Source organism: Alosa sapidissima, chromosome 12 (assembly GCF_018492685.1).
Source record: "Alosa sapidissima isolate fAloSap1 chromosome 12, fAloSap1.pri, whole genome shotgun sequence".
Classification (NCBI taxonomy): Eukaryota; Metazoa; Chordata; class Actinopteri; order Clupeiformes; family Clupeidae; genus Alosa; species Alosa sapidissima.
In genome coordinates this window covers 24759687-24779424 of record NC_055968.1, presented here as the reverse complement: position 1 = coordinate 24779424, position 19738 = coordinate 24759687, and the positions used below count along the sequence as shown (strand labels likewise).

Sequence of the window (19738 nt, the reverse complement as noted above, 5' to 3'; positions counted from 1 at the left end):
GGTACCTTGGCTTTCAGCTTCCTCTCTGGGCACCAAAACAACAAACTTAACAAGGATATTTATGGTTTTCTTTCAGGCCCTTTTATGTGGTTATTCAAAATTTGTTCTTAATCAGTTGTACTTTATGCATCACTGAAGTGTATAATGAAATGAAATCGCTCTATTTGTCAAGGTCTTTCGTGACCTATGAAAAGGTGTATACAAAGCAGGAAACCTTGCTCACCTGATAAAGTGAATGATGTTTACACATTGTGATAGCAATTAACATTGTGACACTGACATTTCCATTCAGACTTACAATATTTACATTATGCAGCAGTTATGGTGTACTGTGATCCCTTACTGATTTTTTTACATACCTGAAGTCGTGAAATTGAAAATATGTAGTCTATGTTTTGGCAGGGCGGGGTGGGGGGTATGGAATTCATCTCTAAAAAATCAGGATGGAACTTTTCAGCTGCAAAAACATACCATCCCCATGACTTCAAATGTGCTCACAGGCCAAGTACATATCCTGCATATCTTTTTGACGATTATAAGCTGACTGAAAAGTTACAGTCATAAGTATGCCCACTACCACTGAATGAAAACTACTCCTGCACTTATCTTCTACTGTGTCCTTGCAAGGACAGAGACTCAGTGGGAAGAAACAGGCTCCAGAAACAAGTCCAGACTCCCAGAGCAATATTCATAATTAATCAACAGTTGTCTCTGAAAATGCCACAAAGGAGGATAAACAGGTATCTTGCATATGCTCAGTACTGTGTGTAAAGTTGTAACAGTTGATTCTTATATTATTGTACTTATCTAGCACATCAATCAACTGTTAATTGTTACAAGTATGTGGGTGTTCATTGTAAATAATTCTCTATGACAAAGATGGCAATGGAAACAGTGAGAAAATGTGTAAGTTGTGCTTGTGCATGGAGATTAATGGGCTGTGAATAATATCATGAGGGAACGAGAGAGAAGTAATGAGGGCAAGCACAAATGGCACTAAAACTCCATTGCCAAATAACCAATGTTTTGTCTTCGGGAATTTAAAAAGGCTTTATAATAAGCAAATTAATGTTCACAAGCACTATAAAAAGGCTAAGCCATTTAGGAGCGCTGTAACTATGCCCCTTTGCTGGCACAAAATGTTTGTTTTGTAGTTATGTTTCCAGAAATACCTTGACTGAATACCTTTCACATTTCAGGCCTGAGTTCATTTCCTTTGTGGGGCATTGTCCATATTTGGGGTCCACCTGTGTGGCATGTTCTGCTTCTAAGTTTTCCTCTGCTCTGGACAGGGTTTATTCTAATCTTCAGTAAAGCACTTGATATGCTTTTCTGAATTAGATGGGCAGCTTGGCTTTTTCCTCCCCAGTGCACCATGTGTCCACAGTTAGCACAGTGAATGGAATCGTAAGGCTTACAGCCTGGACACAAACTAATAGATATTTGGGAAAACAAAAAGGAGATTCCCCTTTAGTCTTCACCCTGGAGTGTACAAGATGTTTCCTTTCGACAACCATCCACTAATATCATGTCATGACAGTGTTCAAGAATTTGCTATGTTCTTCTACCTTCCCTAACCCTACAAACAAAATAACTTTTAACATAAAAGATCATAAAGTATTCATAAAGACATGCTTCCACGCCCAAAAATGGATTACAAATGTAATACTCTGAAATACATATGACCATTCTGTAATTTGCATCTTGAGTGGGATTACAGTGCTTTGTTTAAAATGTTTGAATACCATATAATGTATGATCATTTGTGCTGCTCACACAATTTCCCCTCTTCAAAACAAATAGGCCTTACATATGGAGCTTCTCAATCTTTTTGGGGCTAAGGCACACCTGAGGTCAAACCAAAGCACCCAGGCACATTGACTTATGGTGACTAATTATGATGAATGTCTGACACATTATTATAGGCACTCATATGCCCATATTTTGCCATACAAGTGTTCATGAGCAGAGCACAAAAGAAGTATTATTTATTCAGATTGGAAGAGGGGATTTTATTTTGTTGCTCGACAAGGGAAAGGGTGCGGTGCTGCCAAAGTTGCGAGAGTTCTCACTCCTCAGATTGGTCTGTAGACATGATTTTTTGGTGCTATAACAGGCAGGTAAAAACAGTTGCCAAATCTAGAACTTGCAACATTTCCTAACCGTAAACTATTATGACAAGCTTGCCTAGAAGGAGTTGTGAGACGCAACTCAGCTTTACATGAAATCAAACTGAGAATGGTCGCCTACTAAATTTTATCTGTATAATAAAAGTTGCACATTTCTGCCTAAAATTATTTTTAATCAAAAAGTCGTCATTGATGTGTTAATGCCCCTACTGCATATTTAATTCGTAAAATGCTCCTACAACCTATTTTATACGCCTGTACAAAAACGCATCGTGTTCCTCAGCACACCCGTTGGGAACCACTGGGCGAGGATATTATTACATTAATATGCACTCTTCCCATTCAGTTGTGCCAAACTGATGATAACTGATCCCCATAATGCTCAGAGTCAATTATTATTCTGAACTTCTTACTCACATGCCTTCCTCAAATCACTCAAATTCTAAAGAAGGCATGGTGTTGAAAACACAACATAACACTGCTGTATAATGCTCCTATTCCTGATGGGAATTGCAATAGGTGATCTTCACTATCTTACCCAGCTAAGTTGGGTATGGTTTGCAAATGTGATAGAAACTTTAAATTTGATCTAACGGCTTCTACACACAGTTGCGTTCCGTCAACGCATGCCAGTGGGTGTTCCCGACGGTAGCTATGCAAATGACTTGAAGTATAACCGTAATTTGATTTGGTTGGTGCTGTCAGTCGATTGGCTTGATTGGCCGGTGCCGTCTGTCGGTGCAGCAACAGCTGAACTTCTCAACGCGAGCGGCGGGAGAAACGCGACGCAACGGACCCACAATTCAGTTCGGCAACGGATGACGTGAGCCCATGTAAAGTGAATGGGATGCGTCTCCAGCAACGCAACGCATGCAGCTGTGTGTAGGAGCCGTAACCAAGTCGATCTCATCATGATCACCATTGGTACTCATATGTTGACCCAATATACAAAAGGTCAACACAGTAGACCACAGACCTAAATATTAGGCCATCACAGGCAGTGAACAATCAATAACTGTTCTAGACTCTGCTTCAGACTGAAGACCACAATACCAAATCGAGTGCAATCAGTTGTACTAGCAAAGCATGCAGTTATCAGCGCAGCTCATTTTGGGTGTAATTCACTGAGCTGAAGCAAGCAATTGCTATAACTAAGTGTAACTAAACTAGCCTGGTTTCAACAGACTTAGGCTAGGGTCAAACCACAAGTCTTATTACTCCATTCTGATTTTTGTGTGGCTGTTCACATTGTTTTTATTAAATGTGGCCAATATCCTTCCCCAGTATGAGTCCTGAACTGACTCGCATGAGCAAAAAAACCACAAACAAATACACACACACAGCACACAGCTTAGACTGACTGACTGACTACATTCATAGCTGTCTTTTTCCATTTTCACCAAGTGATGCTATAACTCACATCAGAGAGCGTGCTCCAACTTCTGGTGCTCCAGTGAAATGTTTGGAATTATGCCAATGCAAAACGCTTACTAATGTCAATCAAGAACGTAAGTCAGTGAGTAAGTGTAATATATCAGTAAGTGATATATAACTATGGGCTCTGTGTACTAGCTTACAACAAGCACCTGAAGATGAATGCTTTAGTTGTACCAAAACGAAAGAAATACAATGTAATGCAGCCTTAATGTCCGTGAGCGGCTCTAAGGAGCACTGCTGTGCCACTCTGCTCGGCTTCAAGTCATAAAAGCGATTTTAGCTCACCTTTGTCCTAAAAACGCCAGCCTACGTGCAGTGGCTGTACAAAGCAAGGAGGAAAGTATTTTCGGTGAGCACGTTTTGGTACAACTGAAGCATTCCTCTACAGGTGCTTGTTCACAGCGATGTCAACAAACAGGAAACTGATTTGCCGACTTCAGTATGCTAGTGCACAGAGCCCATTCAGACTGCATGTCGCATTGCAAAAAAATCAGACCTGTGTCAGATTCAGACCACATATGGAAGTGGCACAAATCAGAATTGAAAGTCAGATTTCGCTCTGCTTGACAACATCAGATATGGGTCACATCAAGTGAAAAAGTCGGATTTGTTATGGTAGTGTGACCCTAGCCTAATTCACTTCATGAAGAGAGTATGGGTACTCAATTGAGAAATGTTTCCAACCTTAGTATCGTAATGAGCAGACTTCGCATTAACTTTGAAATAATTGGTCCAGCTTAACCTAATCATATTGATCACGGATTTCTAACATTACTTCCTACTTCGCCTAACCCTTACAACCTGATGATGAACTGCATCAGCAATCAGGAAACAATATTTACCTTTGCTGTAAATTTACACTACTACAGCCACTTTCGATTTCGAAACTAAGGTCATCCCCTCTCGTCGCCGATTGTCTCACCATCCTGATGGCTGAGGGAAACATAAACACATCGAGAGGAGCCAGACTAGTATCTCAGTGAAATAGAAATGAGTGGGGGGTGGGTGCGAGGCCAGGCTAGAACTGAAGATCAGTTACATAAGAAAAGGGAGTGCAAAGATATACATTTATTTAAAAAAAAAAAAAAAGTTTATTTTCAAAAAACTTATCAGGCTGTTTCATAATATGTACAAAAGACACTTACACCCACAAAGAAAAGTGTGACTTCCAACACTTGTCGATGATTTTGGCCACAACAGTCCTATTATCCTGGATTATCCTTCCCAGTCCATTAGATAAACACAATGTAGGCTAGGTCTATATCCAGTTTTCACAGTACTTTTGCTCTCCATCTGCAAATATCAATCCAAGGTACCTAAAGGCAACGAAAAGAGAGACAACTGCTAAGTAATGATGGATTGGCTGACTGCCTACTACTGCATGCTCTTTTCTTAGCTGTGGATATCAGTGCAAATCATTCATTTGTACACTTCGTGGTGAGTTCAGGTTTTAACGTACCTTCAAGAAACGCAAACTCATCAATTGCTTCAATGGCATTATCTATAGAGTTAAAGCAAAGTACAACTAAGATCAAAGGAAAATATTTAGATTTCTGTTGGCATACCCAAACTGAATCCGATTTTAATATAAATATGTTGGGCTTAGATGATCTCACCTAGGTCTTTCCTTTGCAGTGTTTTCCGTTTCCCCTGCTGTGCATACACCAGTGCATCTTTAGCAATCATTTCCACAAACAATTCCTGTTAAGAATGAGAAGGGCAATTCCAATTTAAACACACCATGCCTCCAACACAGATAGTAGTCTTATTTATGTGTCAGACTGACACAAAGATCGATGCCGGTTTTGGCAGGCTACAAGTTTACACTGTGACTTATTCATTAGCATGCCTGATTATTAATGTTAATGATTAGTTATCCGACTAGCAAGCTAGGTAGCCTAACTAACTAGCTTAGCCTACGTACTGTAGCCTTCGCAATGATGAAAACAGACTCTTGACTAGCCAGCGTGACGTCCGGGTCAGCTTTCATGAGAGCCTTTATCCGAGCCAAAGGTAATTTCGCCAAGCGGCTCTGAGGAGCGTTTGTAGCACCCGTTTGCTGTGAATTTTCTTCGTCTCCATCTGTCCCCCGAGGTTCGTCTTCAATGACATTTCGGTCTAGGTCAGAGTCTGCACCCTGTGCAGGTCCAAGAGTTGCCGCCATTCTACACGACTAAACATGTGATGATGACAGACGCATTTCAGTCGTAAAGTCCTATTTCAAACATGAGAGATGGGAACGTAAATGGCGTAAATAGTAGTCGTGAATCGTACGTCGCTCTGTTTCCATTCCACCGCCAACCTCTTTGAACACGAAGGAGGTGTGGCTAAACTAATGTAGGCTATCAAAATGTGACAAGGCAAGGGTTGCTCGAGGATGCAATTAAATGTAAGGCATACCTGTCAACACTCCCGTTTTTCCCGGGTTTCTCCCGTATTTCAAGGTCATCTCCCAGCACCCTCACGTTTTGTTATTTCTCCCGGAAAACTCCCGTAATTTGCATGGGCATATATAATATAATAATGGATCAATAATTTTAAAATCATTGATCCATTCAGGTTGCCAGATTGTGTATGAAACACACCCTACACATACACGATCACTTAGTTTCAATTTCAACCGTTTTGTCATAGGCTAAAACCTGGCAACCCAAAACCCAAATAAGGAAGCGGGTGCCAACTGCGCAGCCTGAGTCTCGTCGTAAGCAAGCGGGCTAGTTGAATGGCCTACTCCAGAACTAGCTGTTGTGAAATTGTTGGGTATTTAATTGATTAACACATCACATAAACTGTTATTGAGTGTTGTTGATACACTGAACTTGTTCCCTCGGAACCAAATCTGACAGCAAGCAGCTTTGGAGTTTTGGAAGTAGGCTGCAGGCAGGCAGCTGGTGTATACATAACTGGCATGCGTAAGGTAATGGTAAGGTAAAAGCAACGACCGAAATGCAGTGTTGAAACACGTGTATGAAACGTATTAAATATGCAAACACAGATCCGGTATAAACACTGACCCCCCCCCCCCCCCGAAGAAAAAAAACTCCCGTTTTTGGAAAGCTAAATGTTGACAGGTATGATGTAAGGATGTCACCTGTCATGTTATATAAGCCTCCTAAGAGTCGGAAGAGGAAATCAGTCTTCGTGGATAGCCTTGTGTTTTTCAATCAAACGCAAAAGTGCTTGTAGCCTTTGTAAATAGCCTGAAGTTGTTGTAGTCTAGGCCTAGGCATACCCATAGTTTTCTTTTCGTTTTTTTGTAATTTCCTTACACTTTACACTACAAAAGCTTACAAGTTTACACACCTAAGAACCAATGCATGAAATGCTCGGGAATAATGTAAAGCACCATACCAAAAATGTAATAGACTGGTTCTTTAAGGCTGTATGTGTGTGTGTGTGTGTGTGTGTCAGATTACAGCTGTTGAACTTTTGCACATCTAAACATGGATTTCCTCAGATGCTGTTTCACTGTCCGCATATGACTTGTCAGACTTAACAGTCTAACAGTGAAACTCCAATAGGCTACTATGAAAAAAAAAAAACAACAACTAAATATATTATATAAATTTTGCTCATTTGTAGGCCTAAATGGTATGGAAAATTGTAGCCTATAATGAAATCTACAATAAAACATGATTATAGCTTGCTTATAATATATGATAAAGCTCGCAACAAATATTGTCAGACAGGAGGTGGATTTTAAATGGAATGAACTAAATCACTGTCGCTAAATATACCCTCTGTGACATGGCACAAGCTTGTTAGAGCTTTAGCAGCACCTCCATGGCCTTATTGCAAAGTGGGGCCGTGGATATTAATAAGTGTGTCTAATTGGATTAATCAGCGGTGATCTTGAGAGCTCTCAGGCTAAGACAGTCCTCAGTCCACACCAACTGCCTCAAGCAGAGGATGAAAGACCCGCAGCCGCCAGGTAACTATCCTCAGACATTCCTCTTTATTTTTAGCTGTTTTGAAGTTTAGAGGACAAGATAATGTAGAACATTTTGTTGATGAGGAATTTGAAGAAATGGATCATTGTTGGTAGCTTGTTGTGTGTAGGCCTATAGCATCATGTCTGATGGACAGGTGTAAATGCTGTGGTCCTTACTGAATGTGAATTTCCTCTGAAGTTTTTTGATTAGACTATTATATATTTGAGGCTTTTCTAAGGTAGTATTTGATGTGAAATCTGATTAAAAATAATATAGTATGCTACTCATTACAGAATTTAGTCCTTTAAAAGGCTGACCACAAGCTCAATATCACACATCATAATGCCAAATCGGCTACACAACATACTCATACACTAATCATCACATACCAAACTGACTATACACCACACTTGCATTACAGTTTTATAATATGCTATCATATTACAGTTAACAGATAATGAATGGCTACCTATCCTAAATGTGCATACATGTCTGTGTTTGAATGTATTCATGTGTTTGTATGTCAAGTGATCCTGACTTGTAGCCATATTGCAAAAATGAAATTAACCTCACCATGAATGAACAGGCACTTTAAGGTCATGAATGAATCTTCTCCCACTGAATGGAGTACAAAGGATTTCCTTCTCTGTGTCTTATCTTGACCTGAACTCTTGTGTAACCCTATCAGTCCCGATGTCCTGACCTACCACCGGAAATTATTCGCCCATTTACTCAAACAAAAGTAAAAATGGAGTGTGTGGAGCTTTATGTTTTCGCTTGCTTTAATAGTAAGAAATATAGTGTCAGTTATGACTTATAAAAACAACATAATCAAAATGATTGAAAACAATTATTTTCCTAAATTCTGTTTTGCATCAATGCTCTGTTTTTTTCCTTGAGTTTAAAATCCAGCGCACCTCTGTTTACAGTGGTATCCGTTGCATACATGACCTTTTTTACATGTATTTTTGTTTTGTTTTTCAGTTGAATTATACTTCAGATTCTATAGAGAGCAATATGGATTTTCAATGTCATACCTCCACTCATACTGCATTCAAAGGATACAACTGAGACCGCACACAACTGAACAGAAGCACTGCCTTATGTAGTTATGTGGCTGGGGTTGGGGGCCCCTTCAAAAAATGTCAAAATCATTTTTTGCATGATAGCAAGCCTTTGATCAGTGTCAGCTGCCGGTTTCTGCATGCATGCATTTACATATAGCTTGTCGTTTTTGACCAAAATTCCTTACCACTGCTTCAAGATATACAGTTTTATTCTGACCTGTTAATGAACTGCATTGAGTGATTCAATGTGGGAGTATAATTGCTGATGCAACAACACAAGCAACTCTAAAGAGATTTTAGGAGGAAGCATGTAGTCAGTGCATCAAAGGTGTGTGTGCCTGCTGGCTTCGTGGAGAAACATTGGTCATGTCTATAAAGGCCACTGGTGGCCTTGTCATCCCATCATCCTGCACCAGCCTCTCTTGACCTAATCCCACCACACAACTGTGTGTTGTGTTACAGCAGTGTACACTCTGTTCCCTTCGGTTCAGGATATTAGTCTGTACGTATCTGTCTGTAAGAGTCTGTGGGTTGACGTAAGCTGATGAGACATCAGTGGAGAGAGTATTTGTGCTGCTATACATTTGTATATCTGTTCTCCTTTGATTCATTCAAATGGAGAGGTGTGGTGTTACTGAACTTAGCCCATTTACACAATACTGAACAAGGACTATTGTTTATAATGATTCATAACTTTGAATGTCTTGGGGGTAAGATAATATATGTGAGTGAACAATGTCAGAGTGATGCTAAAATCAATCAATGACTGGCAAAATTTGTGCAAAAATGACTTGTCTGGTGAACAAATGGCTTTGCTTTGTTTCTCCAGGTCTGAAGACAAAGAAATCATGGTCAATGCTGCAGCGAGGCAAGAAGAAGACTAAGGAGGAGATGGTCGAGAACAAGGCCAAGCCCGCACCAGTCCAGAAGCCACCACCGCTCACAGCAGAACAGAGGATGAAGCAAACGCCCATTGAGAGGGTCATCTATGACATGGCCCACAATGAGAGAATGGTGAACGACCTCATTCTGGGCCGAAGGATATCCTTCTATGAGCTCCGAGGGGAAGTGGGAGCAGGGAATTTTTCCTATGTCAAACTAGGGATTCATGCCCTAACAAAAGGTAAGATCTATTAATAGTCATACTATGTGCAATTGTTACAAAAACTGAGTGAAGTACAGTTGACCATGCGTACATATGGAGAAGTTTTATTGAAAGATTGTGTTCTCTTGGTTTACTTAACTGTAAAGTCTTTGACAGGATACAGTTGAGCATTTCAAATGTAGCCAAAACCAAAGAGGTGGTCCTTTGGAATAAATAGTTCCTAATCATCTCAAATCCTCACGACCCCCTTGGGAATATGCTGTTATATTTTATAGATCTCTTTAATTTGTTTTGAGGAACAGTTTGGATGCCCATGGGGAATCAGAAAATATGTGGGGGGTATCTGGTTTATTCAGATATTTTGGGCACACATTTTTTAGACTTAAATGAGACTAGCGGGAAGCTTCGAATTATTTCTGTCCTGCTGCCGTGACTGACCCCCCCCAGTGTGCTCTCTCTACCCCCCTCCTTCACTCTCCCCCGTCTCCATACAGAAAGGGTAGCCGTCAAGATTCTTGACAAGAGCCGTCAGGACAAGAAGACACAGTCTCTGTTTGCCTCGGAGATCCAGTGCATGGAGAAGCTGTCCCACCCCAACATTGTTCGCCTCTACGAGGTGCTGGAGACCAGCAAGCGCCTGTATTTGGCTATGGAGTACGGAAGTGGCGGGGATCTATACTCACGGATCAGCAGCAGGGGGCGCCTGCCAGACCTGGAGAGCAAGCTGGTGTTTGCACAGATCATTTCGGCCATCAAGTACATGGTTAGCAGTCCTCACCTCAATATGACTATGCTTTGGTGGTCAGATCTGGCTAATGGACAGTAACATATTCAGTCATTAGGCAGATACTTTTATACCATAGCTCAAAGTATCCTAATCAATCAAATGCATTTAAATGATTATTATTATTTAATCATTTACTGTAATGTATATTTACCATTTTTATCATCACAGGAAATAACCATATCCCACTATATGAAGACCTGTGTAGATAGATAGAATCGGGTCACAACAATTACTTACATGGCCCATAAAGAAAAAAGTACTGCCTTGGTAAAGATGTATATGTTTCCACCTAGGTCTGAATCATGTGACATGTACTTGTAAAAGGTTGTATGATTACAGTGGATAACCTTTATGCACTTTCATGTTTTGTGTCCACAGCATGAGAACAACATTGTCCACAGGGATTTGAAAGCAGAAAACATTTTCTACACCACGACTTACTGCATCAAAGTGGGCGACTTTGGCTTCAGCACGGTGACCAGCCCCACTGAGACCCTGACCACGTTCTGTGGCTCGCCGCCATATGCAGCCCCGGAGCTCTTCAAGGAGAAAGGCTACATCGGCCAATACGTGGACATATGGGCCCTGGGCATCCTGCTGTACTTCATGGTGACGGCGAACACGCCCTTCGCCGCCGACAACCTGAGCCGACTGAAACGAATAATCTTACACGGCGCTTATGTCATCCCGCCACACGTGCCTGATCCCTGTCAGCTGGTCATCAAGGGGATGCTTCGGCAGGTCCCCAATGACCGCTCCTCCGTCTCCCAAATCATGAGCAGCAAATGGCTTAGCGGGATCGAGTACCCAAAGCCGTATCCCATGCTCAATCTGACCCCAGCGCACCTGGTGGACACAACCGGCACGCTGATGGTGGAGGAGAAGGAGGTGAAAACGGCATTGAGTGATCTGGGCATCACAGGGGCCCACCTGCAGAACAATTGTGCGGACTCTCACAGCCCTATCACAGGAACCTACCGCATCCTGATGCACCGCATACAGAAGAGGAGGTCTGTGGAAGCAGTGGGCTACACGTCTTTGTATCCAGAGGAATTCCAAACCAAAAACTCTTGGGTTGATTCGGCACTGAAACATAATCCATCTTCTGTCTGTGCTATCCTGTAGGCCTTGGTCCTTTGATCTACTGCAATATTGTCATACTTCAGGAGAAAAACAGTGCATCTGCCTGTGAAAACATGCAGATAGGGCCATTATTTATCATTCACTTTGTCTTTTCGAGTTTTGAAGAGGTCTTCTAACAATAATAATATAATAGTAGTAATAAGCTTTATTTGTATAGCACTTTTCATACACAGAATGCAGCTCAAAGTGCTTTACATTTGAAGCATTTAACACAATAATATAGAGAAAAAATAGGACAGAGGCTGACGCAGGATTAAAGATTTAGAACTTTTTTTAAATCCTAGTTAAAGGAACCTGACATCACAGTTTTCAAGTTCGAGTTCAAGTGGTTTATTACATGTTACTCATAAAAGGAATTATAAGTAATGAAATTCCCTGGGCTCAAGAGCCAGCTCAACTCTAAAGAAGAAATGAAAAGTAGAAATTAAAAGTATAGTGTATATAAGGTATATTTTGTGTGTGTATGGTGTGTGTGTAGGGGGAGGGGGGCAAATTCTCTATTCTGAAACAAAACACCAAGATATTACTTCTAAAAGTGCAATATGCCCTTTAATCAGTGCATTGCATTAAGAACAGTATTACTTATGCAAAATGAAGAAGTTTACTCATGCAGCAAGATATGTATCTCCTATTTTGTGTTTCTTTAAAAGAATTTTACTCAGGGAGGACTACTATGTTTAAAAAATTATTATATTTTTTATGTTTTTTTTTACAATCACTGCTTTTTTGAGTGTTTATTGGGTGCTCTATCATAGATCAGTTTGTATAAAACAAATTTGGCTATTACATGTCATGTATATCTGGTTGAAGTTGTATTTGTATCTCAATTTCAGGGTTTCAGGTTTAATCACAACTTGATAATTTTCTCACTGTAAAGCATTTACAGCACTTTATTACCCTAATTCTTTTTTTATTATTAAATGGTTAGCACTTCTTTCACTGTTTTCAGGTGATTGACAGTCACGGGAGTTTTTCTGTATGAGAAACACCATTCCAGTCCTGTTGAGACGTGAGAACCCGCGTAATGTTGAATGCAAGATGATGATAGAATGACTTACGATGTCACAAATCTCTGCCAAAAAAAATCTATGTCAGCAGTAACTTTCTACAGTTTCGCAATGTGCTTCATGTCTGAAAAGAGGATCTTGACAACTCTTGAAAAGAATTGTATCATACCAAATCATTGAGTCTTTATTTTTTTACCACTCTACTGTGATTATAGGTAATAAAACCCTGGTATGCAGATGTATTCCTCTGCAAAGCTGAATCATAGCTTGAAACCTTGTTCATCCATCAGAAGCTGTTTATATTTTGTGAAAGCATTGTATATCACGGAAATATTCAACTCTCTTGGAAATTAAACACAAAAACTCATTGGACTCTCAGTGAACTCAGAGGTATTTATACCCTGAAACTGGCTTGAGATAATATTTTAATAAATGGTATTGTTATTCTTCAAACACGTCTAAATAGATGCTTATAATGGCTCTGTATTTTGTTTTGAAATGGCTTAGTTTTTTTTATCAAAATCAACTGCAAGTTGTTCGTGTCATGTTTTGAGATTAACTGTTCTTGGCAAGGATAAAATGATACACATCGTAACAATATACAATAAACATACAACACATTGTAACAATAAGAATGAACAGAATGTAAAAATGATTAAAGTTAAGAAAACTCTCTTGCAATATAATCATGAAATATGGATAAATAGATAAATCTAATACTGAACAAGAATGAGCATGTTAAGAAATAGCTGGTAATGAAACACCATATCATATATCAAGCATGCAACCTCATGCCAGTATGACACACAAGGTTACTGCCAAAGGGTGTGACAAATTTTGCCAATGGAGCAGAAAATGTCACTATATCAAACAAGCTCTAGCTAGTTCCTCTTTGCATGCTGGTCTCTCTTGTACTTGCTGGTCTGTTCCCCATGCTCCCAGTCTCTCTCACATTCTCTTGTTATTCTGTCAGAGCAATATATTACATTAATACAATTCAAGAATTGAACAAGGTAAGAGAAAACACAGTTCAGGGGAGCCATGTGAGTGACATGGCATCTTATAGAAATGAAATGACTAAGTGGAAGTAATAAATATTATAAACTAAAGTAGCATAGTAGCATACACATGTTTCTACTTGTAAGTGTTTCTGTTGAGCTCCCTGATCATAATTCTTTAGTAGAAGCGAGTGTGTTGATGGTCAAGGCAGCCAAAGGATGAATTATGTTGATGGATGTACATCTTGCTTTAAGGTTTTATTAGCTTTGTGAGTTATACATGCATTTTTTCTGGCTCCCTAACGGGCATAAAATAGTCCACATCTAAGCATACAGTGGAAAAGTATGGCTTCTAGATGTCAATGTATTTTACCTTTATCAAACTTTTTTTCCCATGCCTATTTTTTTTTGTTTTGTTTGAAACAATGCAAACAAAATGAACAAAACAAAGAAACTGGCTTCATTGCACAGAAATACTGAGGAATATCCTCTACTTTTAAATTCCTTCTGACTGCAGAAACAAAACAGTTTTATGTTTTGACCACAAAACTACTTTGGACCATAAAAGCTATGAGCATAATCACTTCTAGCGCTGAACACTAGATCACACACATTCTGAATTCATTAGGAAGAACACTATGGATACACCTGTAGATTTCTGTTCATAGTTTTATTGAAAAGATACAAAACAATACAAAAATATGGCCACTGTTGTGTTCTTTTTTCTTATCAAAATTATTCAGTTAGACAGAAAGATCACATTCAAAACATTCAAATATTCACAGTTTGATAACAGTGTTAAAAGTAGGCTACATCAGGATTAAATGTATTTTTTTTATTTGACACATTCACTGAAAACTTAACCTACCATGAATCAGTGACACCTTCGGGCATGTGGTTACACTAACAGATAAACTGAACTGATTGTGACAAGCCATATATCAACATAAGCAGAATTTCACAGTAATGCAGATTTTGGGATTGAATTTTATCTTGACAAATCCCTGGGTGATAACACTCTAGTACCGATCGTCTAGAAAGATTCGGCCTTCAGTAGACTGCCAAATCAAGCTCCACTATGGGGTCTGACAAAAGAAGAAACAATAATATAGGAATTTAGTTATATTTCCTCATTTATTTAATATAAGTTGAAACAATTAAGTCATGTAAAGTGAAATAAGTACCTCAGTTACATCTTGCTCTGCGTGTTTTTCATCTTTTTATTTTTCCTGTCTTTAACTTCAGTGATCAGTTGTTTCACCCAAGTTTGTTCAGGATTTGCACAGAAAGACTTTTTGTTCCTTAGAGTGAATCTTCAGTATGAAAAACAATACAGATGAAGTTTTAGTACAGAAAATGGCATATCTTTTCCACACCGTGTGTGTGTGTGTGTGTGTGTGTGTGTGTGTGTGTGTGTGTATTTGTGTCTGTGTATGTGTGTATACAGATTCACTTGTACAATTGTACAAGTGAATTTGTGTGTGTGTATTTGTGTTGCATGTTAAGATGTGTGATTGTGTTTATTTTGTAGCAGTATTGGAACATTTTGTATAAACACATTTCAAGCACTCACACCACAGCTGGAATGTTACATCCTCCATCTGTTTCCTGAACCCTATACTTCTCAACCCTTCTTTTGGTCGACTTTTTGACACCAGTAACATATTTCAGGCAGCAGTTCTCATAGGAACCTATACAAAAAGAAAGAAAAGTCCATTTCATATTGTAATTGTTGCTATCAGTGATGGCAAAGTTTGCTGATACTGCTGATACACATCACACAAATAATGACAGCAGAACATGACAAGGGGATGAGTAAATGAAGATATTTTCTCTAAGTATATTGAACACAGTGCATGCACTTTACCACCTTGACACCATTCGGCCATTCAGGATTTGTTAAGTTGGTCCGACAGACCATCAGCAGAGACCCACACAAGACACTTACCTTGAGCCAGGCTTGGGCACATGCACGCCAATATCAGCACAAAGAACAGAATAGAGAACTGCATGGCTGAATCCCTGGAGGTAACAACCTGCAAAACATTAGTCATCTTTTACTGGCCATCTGTCACAATCCAGAGAGGAAGTTGTTGTGCAATTCTTTTCAGTGCAGACCATACATCAAAAAAATTATGTCAAGTATTTTTATGCAGATGCAGCATCCAGTCTAAAAACAAATATCTTATTAGAGGTTGATTTTTATGCATACACATACATACAGCTTCAAGCTAACAAGCTTACAACTTACAATAACCAGTGGTTGGCTGCTGCTTTGGTGTTTTCTGCTCCTTTACTGACACTAATCTTCCTCTTGTCTTTTTATAGTAGATGTTTACACACCATTACCTATTACCCACCCTCTAGACTTGTTCTTCCACGCCTCCTGCTGTTCCCTCTCAGATTTCAGGATCAACCGCATGAATGACTGATACCACGGTCCATTCGTTTAGAAAAACAAATGCAAAAAAAAAGCCACATGGAAAAGATCAAAAGATTTGGTTTCACAACCTGAAATCTAAGCAGTGTAGAAGTCATTCTTTTCTCAAAGTTCATGTATGTTGTCAGTTGCAATCAGATCAGTATCAAAATCCAAATACACTCAATCTGTAAAGAATGGGTTTGGAAGGATGCAATGGATTTTTAACCTTAACGTTGAAGTTGTAAATTTGTAACATTGCTGGGATTACATTACAGTGCTGGGATTAGTAGCTAGAGCATTTATCAATTTTAACTTCTTAACAGCCAAGAGATATACATTTGCCTTTAAATCTCACTGCACAGAATCCATAGTCCATACCTGTAATCCTAAGTGTGGATGTATGATACGGTAACTCGTCTGCAGGTTTACATGTCAACATGTAAATCCAATTTTCCCTTTGCAATGCATTAAACAAGTAGCACTGAATTCATTATAATTTATGTGAATGTATTTGCTGTCTTTAATATGAAAGCCACATTCTTGTCTAAATCACAACAAGCCCACGACTATTGCACAACAGTTTGTTCTTAAAACCATGCCAATTTCTTTAAGGCAGTGAGGCATAAACAGAGAGCTGTGCCAACAATAACATAAATCTAATCCAAGTTAGAACCTTTTACGGTCAAATTGCTCAATAATTAACTGGAAATGTCAGCATAACTTTTTACAAGAAATCCAAACTATATATTTGTTGTCTTCTGAATATAGGTTTGACCCAACACATATAGTCAATAAAACTACGACTGAAAAGACTGGATATAATACTGGACTGAAGACAATACTTAATACTGAAATAAGACTGGAACATTCAAAGATGTTGAGATGAATCATAATACAAGCAAAGCTTAAGATGTTAGATCCTGAGTATTAAAAGTTATGCAGCAACACAATATGTGAACCCTCAGTGATGGGTTTCTGCAGTAATTGGTCATTAATGTGATCTGATCTTCAACTAAGTCACAAGCAAACAAACAATGTCCTGAAGCTAATAAAAAAAAAAAAAAAAAACACACACACACACACACCAAAAAAATTAAGCAAGCCCTTTAATAATCGATTGAATCTCCTTTGAGAGTAATAAGCTTAGTCAAGCACTCCTTGTAATTAGATCAGATTGTCGCCATTCAAGAAGAATTAGCCCATTCTGCTTGAGTTCAGTCGTATGAGTGAATGCTGAGGTTATTGGTTAAGGTCTGGGATGACTGAGCCACTCCTATAGATATATTTTCCTTTGGTGAGCTTTCCCCTGTGGCTTTTATTTATTATTATTATTATTATTACTAACCACATATCATGTTCTTCCAACTGTACTACTGCATTAAGATGATTTTCATGTTGCCCTTTTTAAGCAGTGTTTAAGCAGTGCACTCTTTCCAAACAACCCAATCTGTTTTTGTCAACTCACAAACCACTCTCCCTGAAGCATTGCTCTTTCTTTTTTGGAGAGCATGCTGCCTGGCGTCCCACTATGGACACCCTGTCTGTTCAATGTTTTACATGGTGGGCTGGTTTTACTTATGGTGGAGATGATGCATTTCCAACTGACTTTTTCATGCGTTTACCTCATTGATGTTTCGGCATTGTGCCTTCTGGAGTCATCTTGGCTGAGTGGCCACTTCTACAGAAACTATGCAATAATGTATTATCACATTAGACAGATATTTCCAGTTCAATGCATAATAACTATTTGTTGTGGTTATTCTAAGATCTCTTTCTTGCAATGCATGTTTTACATAAGAAGTTTCTTCTCATGAACAGCAAAAAATGCATTTTCACGTGTTTCCTATAAAAGTTATAGCTCTAACCAATGTCCAAACTTGTTTAATTGATTTTAACTCCAGGCTTGTTAACATCTGACTAGAATTTGTTTGATGCCGTTAGCCTTGATTTACTTACTTTTTGAAATGACATGAATGTTTTAATGATCTATTTGATTATCTATTATTATGAATGCAATAATGTGTGTGTTATCAATGAATTTATATCCTACTTTGATGAAGAATAATTCCAAAGGGTTTACTTTTTTTCTTGCCACAGATTCTGCCATTGCATCAATATACTTACTTAGCCTATACTTTCAACACACTGAACAATTATCCATCCATTCACTTTTTAACAGACAGTCCATAAAATGAGGACTTTTTTAGGCAATACGCTTTTGGATGTCCATGATCTCTGCAATTGATGTGACTTTCAAAAACAAACTTTGATACACAAACCCTTGAATGCCCTCAGACTTTTTACACAATAAACTTGTACAATTCAGTATTACCGGTTTACTCAACTTTTCCAGGAATTAAGAGGCGTCGTTCCAGAAACAATGTTTGGACGCTTGTTTGGAGAGTAGTGTCTTATCTGGCATTAATAAGGGGAATTCAGTGATCCGTCATGGTTTTATATCATCCCTCAGCTAAAATTCTTATCAAAGTTCTCTCATCTCATATGTCAAAGGTTGACACTGTTCAGGTTAAGGCAGATGATGATATGCTTTGATATCAGCATCATGCTTTGATGATTTTTTAAAATATATTTCTACAGTATTTGAGAGTACTTGAGAGCAAAGTTAACCGGAGTCAAATTCTTTGTTTGTTTACGCAAACCTGGCTGATTCTGATTCTGAACAATTATTGTAACTGCTCTCTAGTCAGTGAAGAGACTGACAGGAAATGAGTGGGAAAGAGAAATGGGGTGGGATCAGGAAATCAGAGTCAGAATCAGAATCAGGTTTATTGCCAAGTAAGTTTTCACATATAAGTATAATATATACTTTTTTGATCCCGTGAGGGAAATTTGGTCTCTGCATTTAACCCAATCGGTGAATTAGTGAAACACAAACAGCACACAGTGTACACACAGTGAGGTGAAGCACACACTAATCCCGGTGCAGTGAGCTGCCTGCTACAACGGCGGCGCTCGGGGAATATACAAGGAATTTACTTTGGTCTCAATGTGCATGACATACAATAATTAAAATACATAAAATACAATAACACAATAAATAGACAATATTTTGAAGGCTTGCTTTTTTGCCTTTATTGAGATAGGACAGTGAAGAAGAATGAAATGAGCAGAAGAGAGGGAGAGAGGGAAAGAGGGAGTGGCATTTGGAAAAAGCAGCATATTGGATGTGCGTCAATTATTTTAAATAATTAATTCTCAATACCAATTTCAAGTTTTTGCCTGAAATTGAACAGCGCCTATTCAGAGGCCACTGTTCCCACCTAGTTTCCCACCTAATCAAATGTTTAACCTCTTTGGAAAACTGAGAGCCTGTAGTTTCTTAGGAAACAATTAGAACTAGAAAATGTAATTTCGAGGAAATTACCAGTGCATGAAAATATAAACATACTGTACACAGAGGCGTCAACAGGCAAACCAAGCAACTGCTTGGAGCCCCGAGCCGCTAGGGGGCCCCCGACCTGGTCAGCGCGTTTGCCTGTGGGTCAAGCGAGAATTTCGTCCATAGAGATTGAATGATGTATTTTGCATGCTCCTGCCCTGTTGTACAAACAGTACGTGCATATATAGGCCCGATGCTATGGCCTTATGAACAGCGGATCTGTGTTCAGAAAAGTTCAAAGAATCCGCACATATTTAGGCAACTGTGGTAAACGTCAATCGAGGGTGCAGTGATGACGGATCAACATCGGA

The 19738-nt window shown here is 39.0% G+C and overlaps 3 protein-coding genes across 4 annotated transcripts; 1 reads left to right on the top strand and 2 right to left on the bottom strand.

Moving 5' to 3' along the window:
* Positions 1–4648: 4648 nt before the first annotated feature.
* pole4 (polymerase (DNA-directed), epsilon 4, accessory subunit) lies at positions 4649–5845 on the bottom strand. Of its 2 annotated transcripts, none has more exons than XM_042056870.1 (4): positions 5491–5845; positions 5183–5267; positions 5026–5091; positions 4649–4882 (listed from the first exon to the last, which is right to left on the bottom strand). In XM_042056870.1, the coding sequence occupies exons 1-4, from the start codon at positions 5728–5730 to the stop codon at positions 4869–4871; spliced, it is 405 nt and encodes a 134-aa protein (XP_041912804.1). In that variant the 5' UTR covers positions 5731–5845; the 3' UTR covers positions 4649–4868. The 2 variants fall into 2 exon arrangements, with proteins under 2 accessions (XP_041912804.1, XP_041912805.1); XM_042056871.1 differs by having other exon boundaries at positions 5026–5067; positions 5491–5833.
* Positions 5846–7409: 1564 nt separating this feature from the next.
* Positions 7410–11748, top strand: LOC121678022 (serine/threonine-protein kinase NIM1). The gene is made up of 4 exons (XM_042057194.1): positions 7410–7497; positions 9395–9688; positions 10165–10433; positions 10836–11748. Exons 1-4 carry the CDS (start codon positions 7476–7478, stop codon positions 11580–11582), a joined length of 1332 nt encoding a protein of 443 aa, XP_041913128.1. The 5' UTR covers positions 7410–7475; the 3' UTR covers positions 11583–11748.
* Positions 11749–14256: 2508 nt separating this feature from the next.
* ccl25b (chemokine (C-C motif) ligand 25b) lies at positions 14257–15875 on the bottom strand. The gene is made up of 5 exons (XM_042058006.1): positions 15857–15875; positions 15554–15641; positions 15179–15296; positions 14790–14918; positions 14257–14690 (listed from the first exon to the last, which is right to left on the bottom strand). Exons 2-4 carry the CDS (start codon positions 15615–15617, stop codon positions 14795–14797), a joined length of 306 nt encoding a protein of 101 aa, XP_041913940.1. The 5' UTR covers positions 15618–15641; positions 15857–15875; the 3' UTR covers positions 14257–14690; positions 14790–14794.
* Positions 15876–19738: the final 3863 nt, after the last annotated feature.

Excerpts from the sequence above, each read along its gene's own strand:
- ccl25b (XM_042058006.1), bottom strand. The coding sequence starts at position 15,617 with ATGCAGTTCTCTATTCTGTTCTTTGTGCTGATATTGGCGTGCATGTGC. Across the intron at positions 15,297-15,553 it reads GTGCCCAAGCCTGGCTCAAG|GTTCCTATGAGAACTGCTGC; the intron begins GTAAGTGTCTTG and ends CTTTTTGTATAG. Across the intron at positions 14,919-15,178 it reads TGTAACATTCCAGCTGTGGT|ATTCACTCTAAGGAACAAAA; the intron begins GTGAGTGCTTGA and ends TTCATACTGAAG.
- LOC121678022 (XM_042057194.1), top strand. The coding sequence starts at position 7,476 with ATGAAAGACCCGCAGCCGCCAG. Across the intron at positions 7,498-9,394 it reads GAAAGACCCGCAGCCGCCAG|GTCTGAAGACAAAGAAATCA; the intron begins GTAACTATCCTC and ends TTGTTTCTCCAG. Across the intron at positions 10,434-10,835 it reads TTTCGGCCATCAAGTACATG|CATGAGAACAACATTGTCCA; the intron begins GTTAGCAGTCCT and ends TTGTGTCCACAG.
- pole4 (XM_042056870.1), bottom strand. The coding sequence starts at position 5,730 with ATGGCGGCAACTCTTGGACCTGCACAGGGTGCAGACTCTGACCTAGAC. Across the intron at positions 5,268-5,490 it reads TCATCATTGCGAAGGCTACA|GAATTGTTTGTGGAAATGAT; the intron begins GTACGTAGGCTA and ends CATTCTTAACAG. Across the intron at positions 5,092-5,182 it reads ACTGCAAAGGAAAGACCTAG|TTGTACTTTGCTTTAACTCT; the intron begins GTGAGATCATCT and ends CTTTGATCTTAG.